General features: G+C 40.6%; 1 protein-coding gene across 10 annotated transcripts in view; it reads left to right on the top strand.

Annotated features, from left to right (window-relative positions):
* Positions 1 to 16623, top strand: part of PDCD1LG2 (programmed cell death 1 ligand 2) — a 94057-nt gene that overhangs the window by 10214 nt on the left and 67220 nt on the right. For 8 of the 10 annotated variants that reach the window (XM_049711325.1, XM_049711323.1, XM_033404400.2 and 5 more), the window contains exons 2-3: positions 2850 to 2918; positions 11691 to 11996. In XM_049711325.1, the coding sequence (XP_049567282.1) occupies positions 2864 to 2918; positions 11691 to 11996 (361 nt within the window). In that variant the 5' untranslated portion in view covers positions 2850 to 2863. Of the gene's footprint in view, positions 1 to 2774; positions 2919 to 11690; positions 11997 to 16623 lie in introns of all 10 variants that reach the window. The other 2 variants (XM_049711322.1, XM_049711326.1) reach the window with 2 other exon arrangements.

The raw sequence follows: 16623 nt of genomic DNA, 5'->3' as shown, positions 1-16623 counted from the left end.
TGCCCCAAACTTTGGATCACCAGTTGTCCAACCACCTACTAAACATCTTTACTTGCGTGTCTAATAGACATCTCAAACCAAACATATTCCAAATACAATATTTGATTTCTGCTCCCTAATCTGCTTCATTCTTAGTCTTCTCCTTTTTAATAAATAGTATCTCCATTGCCCTAGTGACTCAAGCTCCGAACCTAGAAATTTTCCTGGATTTCTTTACTTTTGTCAAACTACATTTCCATCCTGTCAGCAATTCCCATCAAATCTTCTTGAGAATATAGAAGACTTAAATAAATGGAAAGACATGCCCCATTCATGGATTAAAAGACTTAAAATTATAAAGATGGTTATATTCCCCAATGGATCTACAGATTCAGTACAATCCCTTTCAAAATTCCAGCTGCTTCTTTTGTGTGGAAATAGACAAGCTGATCCTAAAATTCACATGGAAATGCAAGGGAGCAAGAATAGCCACACACACACACACACACACACACACACACACACACACACACACACAAAATCTTAAAAAAAAGAAAAACAAGTTAGAAGATTCACATTTCCTGATTTCAAAACTTACCACAAAGCTTCCGTGTAATCAACAGTCTGTGATACTGACATAGGATAGACATATAGTTCAATGGAATAGAATTGAGATTCCAGAACTAAGCCCATACATTTAATGTCAATTGATTTTTGGTGAGGGTGCTATGACAATTCAATGGAGAAAGAATACTCCTTTAAACAAACTATGCAGAGTCAACTGGATGTCCATGTGCAAATCAATGAATCTGGAGCCTTACCTCACACCATACACAAAAATTAACTCAAACTGGATCAAAGACCTAAATATAGATCAAAGAACTAAAGCTATAAAATTCTCAAAAGAAAACATAGACGTAAATCTTTGTGACCTTGGATTAGGCAATATTTTCTTAGAGATGACACCTAAAGCACAAGCAATTAAAAGAGAAAACAGATAAACTGGCCTTCATCAAAATTAAATTAATTTGTACTTTACAATTAAAACATTTGTGCTTCAAAGAACACTACCAAGAAACTGAAAAGACAATCACAGAATAGGAGAAATTAATTACAAATCATATATTTGATAAACAGTTTGGCAGTTTCTCAAAAAGTTAAATATAGAGTTACCATTTAACTGATCAATTCCACTCCTACATATATAATCAAGTGATTTGGAAACATGTCTACACAGAAACTTGTACATGAATGTCATAATAGCATTACACATAATAGCCAACAAGTGGAAACAAATGTCCATCAACTGATGAATGGATAAGAAAGATGTGATGTGTTAATACAATGGAATATTATTCAGTCATAGAAAGGAACGAAGTATTGGTAATGTGTTACAGTACAGATGAGTCTTGAAAATAATATGCTCAGTGAAAGAAGCTATATACAAAAGACCACATATTGTATGATTCCATTTATATAAAATATCCAGAATAAGCAAATTGATAGAAACAGAATGGAGATGAGTGAATGCCAGGGACTGGTGGGAGAGGGAAGAAGAATTGGGGGGGTTCTGCTAATGGGTATTGGGTTCCTTTTTGCAGTGATGAAAATGATCCAAAATTAGACAGTGGTATGGGTTGCACAGTTCTGTAGAATATACTAAAAGCCACTGAATCATACCACTAAATCATCTGTGTCTTAAATATATATGTATACACACACACACATAATCCTCTATTGTATGTCAGTTATACTCCAATAAAGATATTAAAAGTTTTAATAAATTTAAGGAACCAATTTTAAAATTTTAATACATTTTTAAAATGTATAAATATAAAAAACCTTCAACAGACCCCTTCTCACCTCCACTAGCCCCACCACTCTGGTCCAAACTATTATCATCTCTGTGAAAACATTTCTTACTGATCTTTCTGCCTCCAATCTTGCCCATCCCACTCTCCTTCACAACAATAGTCTATTGTCTACACCAAAACTGAATCCTCTTTTAAAAATGTAAATGAGATCATGTCATTCTCCTGATCCAAATCCTCCACTGGCTTTCCATTGTACTCAGAGCAGCTCTGCTTTTACCTGATTTAGATGTATGGCTCCAATTGATTCCCCTTGAAGAAATGGTTCCATGGCTAATAAAATTTTGAAAGCCGCTTTGAGGACATAAAAAGCTGACAGTGGTATACCCTGTCCCTTTTGCCTTCAACCGTGAGAAGTCCTTGGGTGGGAAAGTTTGTGAGCAAAAGTGGAAGCACGAAAGGTGAAGCAGGACTAAGGTTTGGCACCCACTCAGCTGGGTTTGCAGTTCTCTGCAATCCCTGTCTGCACCTCTTAGTAACAGGTAGTTCAAGTGATGGGCACACTGGATCACAGCACTCTAAAGAGCTTGACAACTTTACCTGCTCAGTCAACTAGCAAGTATTTATTGAGAATCCAGCTCTGTTCTATTGAGCACTGAGTGTCCAACTCACAGAGTTCCAGTCCAGCTGGAAAAGATGATGTGCATTATTCATCTGATGAACAAGACTGGTTTTCAAGGGCCTACACTGAAACTATGGAAGAAACAGAAAGGTACCGATAACCAGCTGTGTGGGTAACTCATGAGCACTGGTTCATATGAGCTTCTAACTTGGATCGATAAAGGGTGCCTCGCTTCTTCTTTCCCCATCTCTCCTCTCCTTTAGGCAATCACCCTTTAACTTCTTTTCCCAGCTCTACTCCACCATGGTCCACTGCCTCCCCAAAAGATTTGTTTACCAGTCATTTCCCTGTTCTGTTTTCAGAAGTGAGCAAATGACCAAATCATGAGACCCAGAAAAACTGCAGAAGGCCCTGAGACTTTCAATTGTCTGTTTCAGATCCGGTACAGAAAATGTTCCTTCTCCTGCTAATTATGAGCCTGGGAATGCCGCTTCATCAGACAGCAGGTAAGAAAGGTCCAAGGGAGGAGCCTGAGAAAGAGGAACAGGTGATGACCCCTAGCTGAAGCCAAGGATGAGAATGTAGTCCTTGAGCTGAAGGCTTTCTTTGAGAGGAAGTGTGATTACCAGCTATTATAAGCACAGCCAAAAGAATGGTGCCCAGGGTGGCATGTGCATACCCATGTCCCTGTCTTACAGAAACAGGGACTAAGAATCCATCTATCCCCACTTTCCAATAAAGGTAGTAACAAGAAGACAGGACCATTCAGGCCATGCACCTCTGAACTGACACAAGAGGGCATGGGTTGAGTGTCCTGAAAGGTGAGCTGCCAAGAAGCTGTCCTTTTTTCTTCTGTCAGGGACAGTGAGGAGACAAAGGTCAGGGGGACACCTCCGCTTTTAAAAACCAACAGTAGGGCTTCCCTGGTGGCGCAGTGGTTGGGAGTCCGCCTGCCGATGCAGGGGACACGGGTTCGTGCCCCGGTTCGGGAGGATCCCACGTGCCGCGGAGCGGCTGGGCCCGTGAGCCATGGGCGCTGAGCCTGCGCGTCCGGAGCCTGTGCTCTGCAGCGGGAGGGGCCGCGACGGTGGGAGGCCCGCGTACCGGGGTGGGGGGCGGGAAGCAACAGTAGCAACCATGGGTCATTCACACATTAATGTGGATTACTTGAATTGGAAACTCAGAGTCTTCCTTGCACCTAAATGAATAATGAACCTTAAAGCTATGCCTTTGGATTTTGGAGAAAGATATTCTACTGGAGGGTGTGGGTAGCAAGGAGGAAAGCAGTTTCAGAGTTTTGCTTTCCTGGGGAAGGTAGTTTAGACTATTCACATATGCGGTCAGGACCATGAGTGCATTATAGTGGGTGAACACCATTAGGTAAGAGAGGAGGACAGAGGTGGACAAAGGGGGTTAGGTCCTCTATGATAACAGCCCCGATCCCATGGGAAGTCATCCAACATTCTGCCTTTCATTGAGAAAGAATGCCTTCTTTGGCACTGATAACTTTTTGAAGAGCTTTTCCCTCTCTTCCAGGTGATCCCAGTCACGTTTCTCCCCCTCCCTTGGGCTGCTCAGCCTGGTCTGGCATTAGAGACACTGATTTGGGGCCATCCTTGGAGAACACCCCAATATTCTGCTTACTCCAGGCCTGCCCTTGCAGTGGCAGCTAAAGGAACACTTGATATTTCCTTTCTAAGAGACCCTGCCCTGCTGGGATTTTTAGAGACAGGCAAAATTAACTCTTTCCTTACTTGAGTGCTCTGTGGATGCTCTACCATTTTATCTATAAAATAATTTAAAGATTGAAGCGAAAAGCTATTGGAAAATATTTTCATTTCACTTTTTAAATATTTATTTTTAAATTGACATAAAGTAAAATTTTACTCTTTTTTATAAAAGCATCTATGAGTTTTGACAAACGCATAGCCATATAGCCACCACCACAATCAAGATCCCGAGCAGTTCTATCACCAAACAAAAACCCTCCTCCAACTTTTAAGCCCAGATACTCACCGATCTATTCTCTATCCTGTCATTGTAACTTTTCCAGAATGTCATATAAATGGGATCATTTATTAGATATTCTTTTTGTCTGGCTTCTTTCGCTTAGCATAACGCATTTGAAATTTATCCATATTGTTATATGAATCAATAGTTCATTCCTTTTTGTTGTTGAGTAGTATTACTCTGTAGGTACACACCACATTTTGTTTATTCATTTCCCACTTGAGGGACTTTTGGGTTGTTTCCTATTTTTGGCAATTATAAATAAAGTTGCTATAAACATTTGTATATAGGTTTTTGTGGAAGCATAGGTTTTCATTTCACTTAGGTGAATACCTATGAGTGGGATTACTGAGTCATATGGTAAGTACATATTTAACTTTATAAGAAACCATCAAACCGTTCTTAGAATCTGTACTGTTTTTGCATTCCCTCCAGCAAAGTATGAGAGTTCCAATTGTTCCACATCCTTGACAGCCCTTGGTATTGACATTGTTATTTTTCTTTTTTAACTCATTCTAGTAGGTGTGTAGAAGTTTCTCACTGTGGTTTAATTTGCGTTTCCCCAGTACCTAGTGAGGATAAACATATTTTCATGTGCCTATTGCCCATTCATATATCTTCTTAGGTGAAGGGCATATCAAATCATTTGACTGTTTTTAATTGGGTTATTTTCTTATTGTTCAGTTTTGAGAGTTCTTTATATATTCTGGATACAAATTCTTTATCAGATATGTGATATACAAATATTTTCTCCCAGTCTGTAGCTCATCTTCTCATTCTCTTTTTTTTTTTGGCTGTGTCGGGTCTTAGTTGTGGCAGCAGGATCTTTGTTGAGTCATGTGGGATCTTTTGTTGCGGGGAGTGGGCTTCTCTCTAGCTGTGGTGTGCGGGCTCTAGGGCGCGTGGGCTCTGTAGTTGGCGGCATGCAGGCTCTTTCATTGAGGCACGCGAGCTCAGTAGTTGTGGTGCGCGGGCTTAGTTGCCCCGAGGCATGTGGGATCTTAGTTTCCCAACCAGGGATCGAACCCTCGTCCCCTGCATTGGAAGATGGGTTCTTTACCACTGGATCACCAGGGAAGTCCCTCTCATTCTCTTAACAGTGTCTTTTGCAGAGGAAAGATTTTAATTTTGGAGATACCTAATTTATCAAATTTTTTCTTTGATGGATTGACATATCTAAGAACTCTTTGCCTAACCCAAGACCTGAAAGATTTTCTTCTATGTTTTCTTCTAAATACTTTATAGTTGTACATTTTACATTTAGGTTGACCATCCATCTTGAGTTGATTTTTGTATAGTGTGAAGTATAGGTTGGGGCTTTTTTTTTTTTTTTTTTGCACATGGACATCTGGTTGCTCCAGCCCCATTTGTTCATTTACTGAAAAGACTATCTTTTCTCCATTGATTGCCTTTGCACCTTTGTAAAAAATCAATTGTCCATATTTGTGTGGGTCTTTTTCTGGCCCTTCTGTTCTATTGATCTATGTATATATTCTTTCACTTATATCACTCACTCTTTTATTACTGTAGTGTTGTAGTTCAATTTTTTCCTTATATTTTCATTTCAAAACCTAAGGACATCTTGTTATCCAGACACATTTAAGGGGAAATATTTATTTTTGTACTTTGTCATGTCTTGAAGGAAAAGTAACCCCAGTCTTATGTCTTTCATTGATGTCTCCTTCTTTCTTCATCCACCAGAGAAGAATAAAACCCAGGAAGCCCATGACCAGGGTGATGCTTGAGGTCACTCTAGGGCAGGGACCACACCCTGGGTCACTCCACTTAGCCTATAGCTGACCTCCAAAACTATATCTGCTGACCCCTGAGGTATAGAAAGTAGAAGAATCAGGTTGGGGAAGGGATTTCTAATAGACAAGATGTCTCATGCAGCATTCCTGCTAAGAGGAGTGCATGCGTCAAGTGATCAGAGCAGCATCTATTCTAAACCAGGAACTAGAGCTTTCTGAAGGCTGGCTGTGTAAAGCAGTCCCCCCTCCCCTCACTGCCTACACCCATCCTCACCTTTCAAAATACCTTAAGAAGTCTGTAAACACTTAAGCTTCTGTTGTTAATGGGGAAAAAAGGTATAAAATTAGCTTAAAGAGGAAGCTATCTTGGTAGGTAATGCAAATAAATTGTTTTGTGTTTCCTGGAGATGTGACAGGTCTGACTCCATCGGTGCCCTGACTGCAAATAAAAGGCGAACTTCCCCCAAGAACTTTCAGAAAGGCTCCAGCATTACTCAAGCCAGCTATTTTAATTTGTCTAAAGAACGTGCATTTATTAATTTTTCATGCTCTGGCCAAGTCCTTTGCCCTTTAATTTAGTCAAGATGACCAAATGAATGTTTTATTGGCTTAATTTTCAGTTGTGGAAACTTTCCAGTTTTCTCCTTTGTCTGATGACATCAGGAGTTCAATGCTAGGTTGGAGTTTAATTTAAAGCCATGTGACATATGAAATAGAAAACAAATGTCTTTTCCTTATTATAAAGCTGGAAAGTATATCTATTTCATTCATGTATGTAGTATACACATGCCAGTAGATATATAGTCCTATCTGTTAGAAGTACAAGCTTTCAACACACAGAGATATGAATTTGAATTCCAACTCCATGAGCTCCCACTTTTTTACTTTGGGCAGGCTGTATCATTTCTTTAAGCCTCAGTTTCCCCATCTGTAAAATGGGGGTAGTGACTCCTACCTTGCAGAGTTTTGGGAACATGAAATGGTGATGTACAGTTTAGCCCAGTGTCTGCTTCATTGAGTTTAATAAATGTTATCTTTCACTCTACTTCCCAGTCACAGTCCAAATGCAAACCAGTGTTATAACTCTGTTTCTCAGATGTCAATGTGCATGTGAATCACCCCAACCTTGTTAAAATGCAGATTCTGCTTCTCTAGGTCCAGGGCATGGGCTGAGATTCTGCATTCCTAACTAGCTCCCAGGGAAAACTGAGGACAACACTTTGGATGGCAGGATGGTAAAAAATGTTTGCAAGTGCAGGTGTTTTATTTGTCCAGCCAATGGTTTCTCAATGCTCCCTGCACCTTAGAAGCTCCTAGGGAAATTTTTTTTTTAATTGATGCTGGCCTCACAAAATAATTAGAATTTAATTTTAGAGGATCCAAAGTGGGGTTTGAGCATTAGTGTGTTTTAAAAGCTTCCCAGGTGATTCTTACGATGCAAGGTTGAGGCCCTCTCATTAGTGATTCTAATGTGCAGCCAAGCTTGAGAAAAACCTCTTCACAGAATTGCTTGCAAGAGTGTTTTGATTTCCTCTGTAGTTTACAATAAGTAAGAATATTTTAGTATTGCATTTCCTAAACTTGTCATTTTGTATCGAGTAATCAAGCTCAAAGCTTTGCATGTCTTAGAAGCTTTAGTTGGGGCAAAATAGACCAACTAACAATTAATCTTCTAGTTATTCTGAGCGGCTCAGATATGTGATTCATCTTTGCCAATTGCTCTTTCCTCTTGTGAACATTAGATGGAAAATGTCACCTGCCTGAGAGGTAGCATACTTTATGCTTCCAACCTCTGTATATACACACACACGCTGCACAAGGCGGAGGGGAAAAGCAAGCAGAAAACGGATTTTTTTTTCAAAGGCCCAGACAGTGAAGAGGGAAGTTCTGCTGTATGCTATGGGGAGTTCCAGAGGAAGTTAGAGGCGTTCCTTCTCTCATGAGAAGAAAGTATAAGTGTGGTAAATAAATCTACTAAATAAATTCAATAGAGACTACACCCAAAGTCCTCTGATTCTTGTTAAATCTCAGGCTCAGCAATTAACCTTCCCTGCAAGCCCCATTTCTCTTCCCTGTTTCTTGTTACATCATGTGTAATAAAATAAGAGAAGGAAATACCATGAGGAGAGTAAAAGTAGTGTAAATTCCTGAACCTGGTGCATAGAATATGGTTAATACATATTAGAGAATGAATAAATAAATATTATTCTCCAGGGTAGAGTGGATTTGGTATCAGGCAGCTCTGTTTTAATTATAAGGGGACTTAATAACTCAAGTATTTGGAGATGATTCTAATCATAAAGGAATCTACTTTAAAGAGTATCCTATTATGGAGACACCAGTGAGAGTTATTACAAGTGTTCAGGGAATTCCACAAAATGGAATCATGCGGGAAATTCAGAAGCATGGCATCTTTTCTCACATGTATCGTCCCAGAGTCTTCTCAACCTGGCCAAGCAAATGCTGAATTGGCATTGTTTTACACAGAAGCACTCACATTGTAGCCTGCCCCCACCCCCATCCTGCGCAAAAGAATACCAGGCAGCTGTGAACTCCTTTTTGTATCATAGATCTCTGTCAGAAAGGCACGCTAATGTTCTAGTTGTGGTTAAAACAGGGGTTGGAGGCAATATATAAGCTCGTCATTAATTTTTGATAAAAACTCAAGTGTGTGCACTACACTGTCACCTGTGCTGGGTGGTGATTAAGAATGCCAGTTTGGAGCTTCCCTGGTGGCACAGTGGTTGAGAGTCTGCCTGCCAATGCAGGGCACACGGGTTCGTGCCCCGGTCCGGGAAGATCCCACATGCCGCGGAGCGGCTGGGCCCGTGAGCCATGGCCACTGAGCCTGCGCGTCCGGAGCCTGTGCTCCGCAACGGGAGAGGCCACAACAGTGAGAGGCCCGCGTACCGCAAAAAAAAAAAAAAAAGAATGCCAGTTTGTGCAATTTGGGGCAAGTTGCTGTTTGATGAGAGGAAAGCAAAAGTGAATATGGGGAGGCTCATCCTTTTGTTTCTCCCTCTCCCCGTTTTTGTCATTTTATGTTAAACCCTTAACTGGAATTTAGTATGTGTTAGGCACTGGAGACGCCAAAGCAAATTCAACCTGGTCACTGCCTTCAAAGATTTGCAGGATGGTAGGAGGAAAAACTCCAGTCAGAAGAGAATTATGATGTGAATCACTCAAGCAACAGAAAACCCCCGAACTATTTATACTGTGAAATCTGTTATCCAGGGTGGTCCGAATACCACTTTCTCAAGAATTAAAACATTGTACAAAAGAAAGTTTGCTGACTACCTGCCAAAATAAGGCACTTCACATGTGCCCTTTTGTCTAGTTTTCCCCACAATGCTGACAGGTAGATGTTATCTTCGACCTTTACAGATAAAGAGGCTGAGACTCATAGAGTTTAAATGGCATGATCAAGATCAAAGGGCTCATAATCCTGATATAGTCAAAATTTGAACCCAGGTTCATCTGTCACTAAATCCCAAGCTCTTTCCATACCACGTTTTATGTGGAAACAACCACTCAAATAGCATATTCTTAGAAGCCATCCCCAAATATAAGTGGATGTTTTGACTGATTAAATGAATGGATTAATGAAGTAAGCTCTACTGAACATAATTTGATCTAATCTTCTGTCACAATTCAGAAGCTACTTCGAGATCCTACACTCAGTCTTAATGACTAACCACTCATTAGTAATGGAAGCAGCATAATTTTGTACAATTTATTCATGCATACACTACTTTCATTAGTTTTGCCATGTTTGACTACTCTTTGTGCTATTGTTTTTATAGAATTATCTAAATCAACTGAGCTTTTATTTTTTGAACAAAACAATCTACCCTTGTGGTAAATGGAAAACCAGTATCACTGGTACAGGTAAATAGAGGATATGAGCAAAAATAAATGCAATGAAAGTAAAGTGGTGCTATTAAATTCTACCCAGATAATAATATCTGCCTGAGAGCTTCTTGTTTTATTAAAAGGAAAAATAGGGCTTCCCTGGTGGCGCAGTGGTTAAGAATCCACCTGACAAGGCAGGGGACACTGGTTTGAGCCCTGGCCTGGGAAGATCACACATGCTGCAGAGCAACTAAGCCCGTGTGCCACAACTACTGAGCCTGCGCTCTAGAGCCTGCGAGCCACAACTACTGAAGCCCACGCACCTAGAGCCCATGCTCTGCAACAAGAGATGCCACCACAGTGAGCAGCCCATGCACCGCATTGAAGAGTAGCACCCGCTCGCCACAACTAGAGAAAGCCCACGCACAGCAACGAAGACCCAAAGCAGCCAAAAATAAATAAATAAAATAAAATAAAAAGAAAAATAACCATTGTTAGAGACGTGAGAGTCTAGTTGCAAATTATATGTAATTTGAAGGATTGGAATAGAATTGAAGAGGGAATAAATTCCTCTCCGAATAATCCAACTTCCTTTGGGCCTTGATTCTGCCGTATCTAAAATCATTTTGCATACTTCTAGAAGTATGTGCCTCATGTTTTGGGAAATACTGTTTCAAAGACTACAGATTTTGAAGTCAACCATCTGACTAGCTCAGAATTTTAACTTTACTAACTGTACATCCTGGAGCAAACCTCTTTGACCCAGTTTCCTCAACTATAAAACAGTAATGATAATACATGTTTCATGCTTGTATTTTCAGTATTAAATGACATAGGTTTTTTAAAAAACATTTATTTATTTAGCTGCTCCGGGTCTTAGTTGCGGCACTCGGGATCTTCGTTGCTGCATGCGGGATCTTAGTTGAGACATGCAGGGTCGAACCCAGGCCCCCTGCCTTGGGAACGTGGAGTCTTAACCACTGGACCACAAGGGAAGTCCCAATGATATAGTTATAAAGAGCCTAGAACAGTGGCTGGCACATAGTAGGTATACACTAAGTATTAGTTCCATTCTTTCCTCTTATTGACAGAAAAGACGCTTCTACAGTAGACTTGTATGATATGATGGTTAAGAGCGCTTGAACTTAACAATACCTGGGTCTGATCCTGGCTGTGCAATGTTAGGCAAGTTGCTTAACCTTTCTGTGTCTCAGTTTCATTTTCTAAAAAGAAGATAGCTCTACGTCACTGGCTTCCTGGGGGGACTAAAAGAGATCATGTGTTAGCAGAGGCCTAACACCTAGTAAGAACTCAATGGGTGGTAGTTATTATTACTATCACTGGTGAGAGGAGGTAGAATTTGGCAGATAATGATGTAATTTGACCCATATGAAGAAAATGAGCCTGGATAATAGGGGGTAGGAAGGCAGTCAGCTGCACAGGTGAGGAGTGTTGAGAGGTGAGAACTACCTCAGAGCAGATCAAGAATTCTACTCTTTCCCAGAATGGATGGGGGCAAAGGAGAGAAAGGAACCTTCACAAATGCCCAGATAATGACAGGTATCTCTTGGGAAACGGGGGTGGGATAGGTCTCCTCAGGTCCCACTCTGTACAGAACTGAAATGTGAAGGCAGACAATCTGAGAATGTCTTATTTTCTGTTCAGCTTTATTCACAGTGACGGTCCCAAAGGAAATGTACACGGTAGACTACGGTGGCAATGTGACCTTGGAGTGTGATTTTGACACCGGAGGTCATGTGGAACTCGGAGATTTAAAAGCCAGTTTGCAAAAGGTGGAAAATGATACAACCTTGCTCAGTGAAAGAGCCATTTTGCTGGAGGAGCAGCTGCCCCTGGGGAAGGCCTTGTTCCACATCCCCCAAGTCCAAGTGAGAGATGCAGGGCAGTACCGCTGCCTGATCATCTATGGGATCGCCTGGGACTACAAGTACCTGACTCTGAAAGTCAAAGGTGAGTAGTTTCAGGGACTAGAATACATGGAGGCATCTCTCCAACACAGGACCTGCATTAGCTGCAAGTAACAAGCTCAAACCAAAACTAGGAGGATGGCTATAAAGAGACAGAGATACCTCAGAGAAAACAAAAGCACCTGCTCAGAAATATTTTTTGATATCTGAGTATAAAGCAGTGGAGGTTAGGGTAAATAGGGGTAGAGGGAATAAAACTGGTCTAGAGAAAGCCAGGAAAATGAGTCCCTGAAAGGTGGGAGAGTACCAAAGTTAAGTTTTGCCTAATTCACAGGAACAATACTGACTTGATATTAAACTACTCTTTCAGAGTCCAGAGTTTTTTAAACCATGATTTGCCACTCATTAACAGATTAAAATATCAGTTTAATGAGTAGCAACCAGATGGGTGTTTTTTACCAATAAAATGAATGAACCGAATGAATAGAATAGAATATATCAGGGCATCACATAGTAGGGATTAGTGTTGTTTTGTGAAACACAAATTATTTCAGAGGGGTGTGTGTGTGTGTGTGCGTGCGCACACGCGTGTGTGTGCATCTTGGCTCATGGTGTGATAATTTTTTTCTCACTCTGGGTCATAGTCTAAAAAGTTTGGAAACTACTCTAGTCCCAGCCTAATCTATTGCACATGAAACAGCTGAAGTCCAGAGAATTGAAATGGGTAGCTTGAGGGAGCCAGTGAATCAATAGCTGTCCCCATTCCTCTGGGTTGAGGGCTCTCTCCACCACAACACGAGCCAAGAACCTAAATCTGAAGAGAATCTTCAAGTTCTTGTTTGTTCTGGGAAAGGTCATTTGAGGAAAGACATATAACAACTGTAGAAGAATAGATTTGGCTCTGTTCATTGGCTTATGTTTTTCAGCCTTCGCTGACTGGTCTGAGTTAAACTATGCCAGTTTTTCTCTGTCCCCTCCCTATTCCACACATTACACTCAGAGGATATGTTCTGTCTTCTGGAGGGTCTGTGGATTTTGGTCCCTAAAGACCATTGACCTTGACAGCAGTGGGGTGACTTTATGATCTGGTATAAAGAAGGACAAACTAGAATAATTAGACACGAGGTTGAATGTTGTTTTCACCTGACCTTGGGCAGGTTATTTCACCTCTCTTAATCTAGCATTTTTCTTATTTGTAAAAGAATAGCAATAGTAGCATCTACCACATAGGATTATTGTAAAAATTAAAAGAGATAATGAACATAAAGAGCTGAGTATGGTGCTTGGCATACGGTGAGTGCCCAGAGGTTTGGATCAAAGACCCTCAATTACTGCAGGGATGGTGCCCTCTTACATCTCAACTAATAGTGAGTCATCAGGAAAGCCCTTAGCTGGATGTAACTGCCTTCTATCTTTATTGCATTTCCTACAAACAGGCATCAACTGGGAGGAACTCCAGAGCATTGAAGTTAGTCTGAGTTCAGTCAACTGGAAGAGAGAGGGCTCTACATCCTCACAATCCCCTAGTGTACTTGGGTATCTGCACCCCTAAATCACTGCCCCATGTTTGTTGATCTCTATTTGAGTGTTATAATGCACCTAGGGTCTTTGGGCAATTTGGTACCAGTCCCCCTCTTTCTCGCTCGGGCTGAGGGATGTCCCTCATCCATGGGAGGGCACTCTGCCTGCTTCCTCATCTAGACCAGGGATGAATCAGGTGAGGAACAGATTTATTCCTCAAACCTTAATTAATTAATTAGTTAATTAATTCCTTAAACCCTTAATGATCTTCCAGCTAGAGTATATGGGATCACAAAGACTTTCTATGAGATGCATAGCATAGGCGGTTTTAGGAAATTAGTTTCTAGATCTTCATCTTCCCGTAGTACTCGTTCCCCAAATTGAGTGTGCCTGAGAATATGCCTTCCAGGCAAGGCTCTTGGGGTTCTCCTAAAACGCTTCCTCTTTTATTTTTGCTTTACCCACTTCATAAAAAGCCTCCCTTTCACCCATCATGAATACAGTGCATTGCCCTGAGGTATAAAATCCTCCATAGTGATAAACAAAAGAATGATTGGAAATATTGATACCATACCAAATTGTAATGACTAACAAATCCTTCTGCAAACCAGGAGGTATCAAATTCTGTTTTCAACAAAATTGAAGAAGGTCCTAATAGAGTTAACAGCTGATAATAAAAAAATAAAGTAATTTTTTGTCATATAAATCATAAGGCTTTCAAAGAATGAAATGATATTACTATAACCGAACTTCTTCCATTCCCACCTATTTATTCATATGAGCAAGATTCCTTAGCCCTTATAGCTACAAAAAATGAAAAATAGAAATAGAATTGATACTGAACCTTGTCTCATTCCAACCATAAGTCATATGCATCCTCAGATTCATGAACAGATTGAAAAAGAGAGCCCCATCCATCCCATTAAAAGATACATTTCCAGTAAACTTTTTTATGTTTAATAATTATCAATATTCATAATATTTTATGTTTCGATTTTACATGTACTGATAATAATGGAAATTAGATTTCAATGCAGAAGAAAACTTTGAACACTTAAAGCCTCATGGTCACAAGAAAAAAAATTTAATTTCAATAGCTATACATGTTTTGTTGTTGCAAAGAAACAAAAGGATAATCACCAAAAGAGTGTTCAAACATGTTGCATAAAATGTTGCATGTTGAATAAAATTCTGCAGAAGTGGAATGGGAACTGATATTCGAGGAATAAAAAGAAACAATGTAAAGTTCTGACCGTTAGAGAAGAATTTTTATATGTATTTTTCAATGGATGGTGGTGTGTATGAAAGACACCTTCTTTGATTTCTAGGTGACATTGGATGCATTTGTAAAGAGTGAAATAATTGCCTTACTAAAAATATGTGTTTATAACGGTCTAAACATCGTATATTTTTCCAATATAGAAACCTATGATATATTCTAAGAATGAACTTAATAAATGTGTGAGAAGGAGCACACTGCATCACGATTGTTTTAGGAGAAATGCAAACAAACAAACAAAAAAAGATTGAAGACCAGCACATAAGGATATTCTACCCAGATGAGGGGTGTCTGAAGGAAGCAGGGGAGATCTAGGACTCCAGTTAGGGTGCGTTTACATAGAACAAGACTAGAGGAAGGATGTGCTTTGTCCTTAAAATGCCTAAGTTTTGGCATACACCTTGAAAATAGGTTTATAGCATTTTATTTGTTGTCTGGGCAACAGTTCATATTAAATATAGTGAAAAGAGAATTGATTTCATAAGGACAGGGAAAAAATTGCTAGGTAGCATGGCTAGAGAGTCTAGAAGAGACAATAACAGAAGGCTGCAGTTTTTCAAAGGCCAGGTTGCAACCCCAAGGCAATTAGAAATCTGTCGGAAGAAGGCCGGGGAGCACGACTGAAAAAAAGGGTACAGAGGCCCTGAGAAGCCAGGGATTGAGCCCACAGGTTGAGAACTGGCCTGAGCAAGGATCCCAGATAGACACAGAGCAGGTACTAAGAACAGAAGGGCCAAACCAGCCTGAAGGCGTGAGCAGGCTGAGGCTTACAGACGTACTTTAAATCAACAAAAAGGCCCAAGATAGATAGAGTACAACTTCAACAAGTGGAGGAAGGTGGCAGCATAGTTTCTGTTTCGCAAGAGAAATGGCCTTCACCCTAAAAGGGGAAGTCAGATGGCAGAGGGCATAGGGAGGAGAACAGCCCGAGAGAAGCAACTCGGTAGTGAAATGATGTCTGTACATTTAGCCTCTAGGCCCAGAGAAAGCATTTGCTAAAAAAAACTTACTAATGGGGCTAAATCTGCTCTCAGTGTCTTTTCTCCCTTGGGGAAACTGAAGGGAATAAGGAAACCCTGAGTTAAGAAAACAATATCCTGAATTTTGAAGGGAAGAAAGCTCCTGGGAATTACAAACTGTTTAACCTAATGTTCCTCCCCAGGCCATTTAACAGACCAATTGAGAGCCATCCTAAAAGATTTCTTTCAGTGACTACTAGAAACCTGTCAGGATTCTCTAAGATTAATGCATGTAAAACTACATTTTTTCACCTTAGTTAGGGTCATTATGATGATAAAGCAGATGATACTATGTGCAGTAGTAAAGATAATATAGTAGTAAAACATATAGTAAAGATAATAAAGCTTATCTTTATTTGAGAAATGCTAGAGTTGCCAGTAACATTTGAATTATAGAGACAACTGGGATAACAGAAACCATTTAAACCAATGGAAATTGAAACCAGAAAATAGTAATTCTTTTGATGGAACAGACTGAGAAGCCAAATGGGGACTAAGGAGGCAAATCACCAGTTAGCAAAAGCAGGAAGCTGCTACCACACTGCTGGGTTGGAGGAACAGGGGGAAGGCAGGGTTAATGGGCCCAGGGGTGGAACCCAAGTGGGCCTGTCCAGTGGTATCTGGAGCCAGGGAAGAGCTGTGGCTGCTGCTGGAGAGGCCTTATAGCATAGAGTATGGGGGAGAAACACTCATTCTCCTTCCTCCTGCTAACTCTCACATCTTCCCGAATGCCTGCTGTTGGCTGTCACGAGCCTGGGATACACAGCCTGCAGGAGTCAGCCTTCCCACCGTATAGAGCAGAAACTGAGGGATTGATCTAAGGGCAAACAGGCCCAGGACCCACACAGCAC

Source organism: Orcinus orca, chromosome 6 (assembly GCF_937001465.1).
Source record: "Orcinus orca chromosome 6, mOrcOrc1.1, whole genome shotgun sequence".
NCBI classification, from domain to species: Eukaryota; Metazoa; Chordata; class Mammalia; order Artiodactyla; family Delphinidae; genus Orcinus; species Orcinus orca.
The sequence above is the reverse complement of the archived record's forward strand: the minus strand, read 5'-3'. Positions and strand labels throughout refer to the sequence as shown.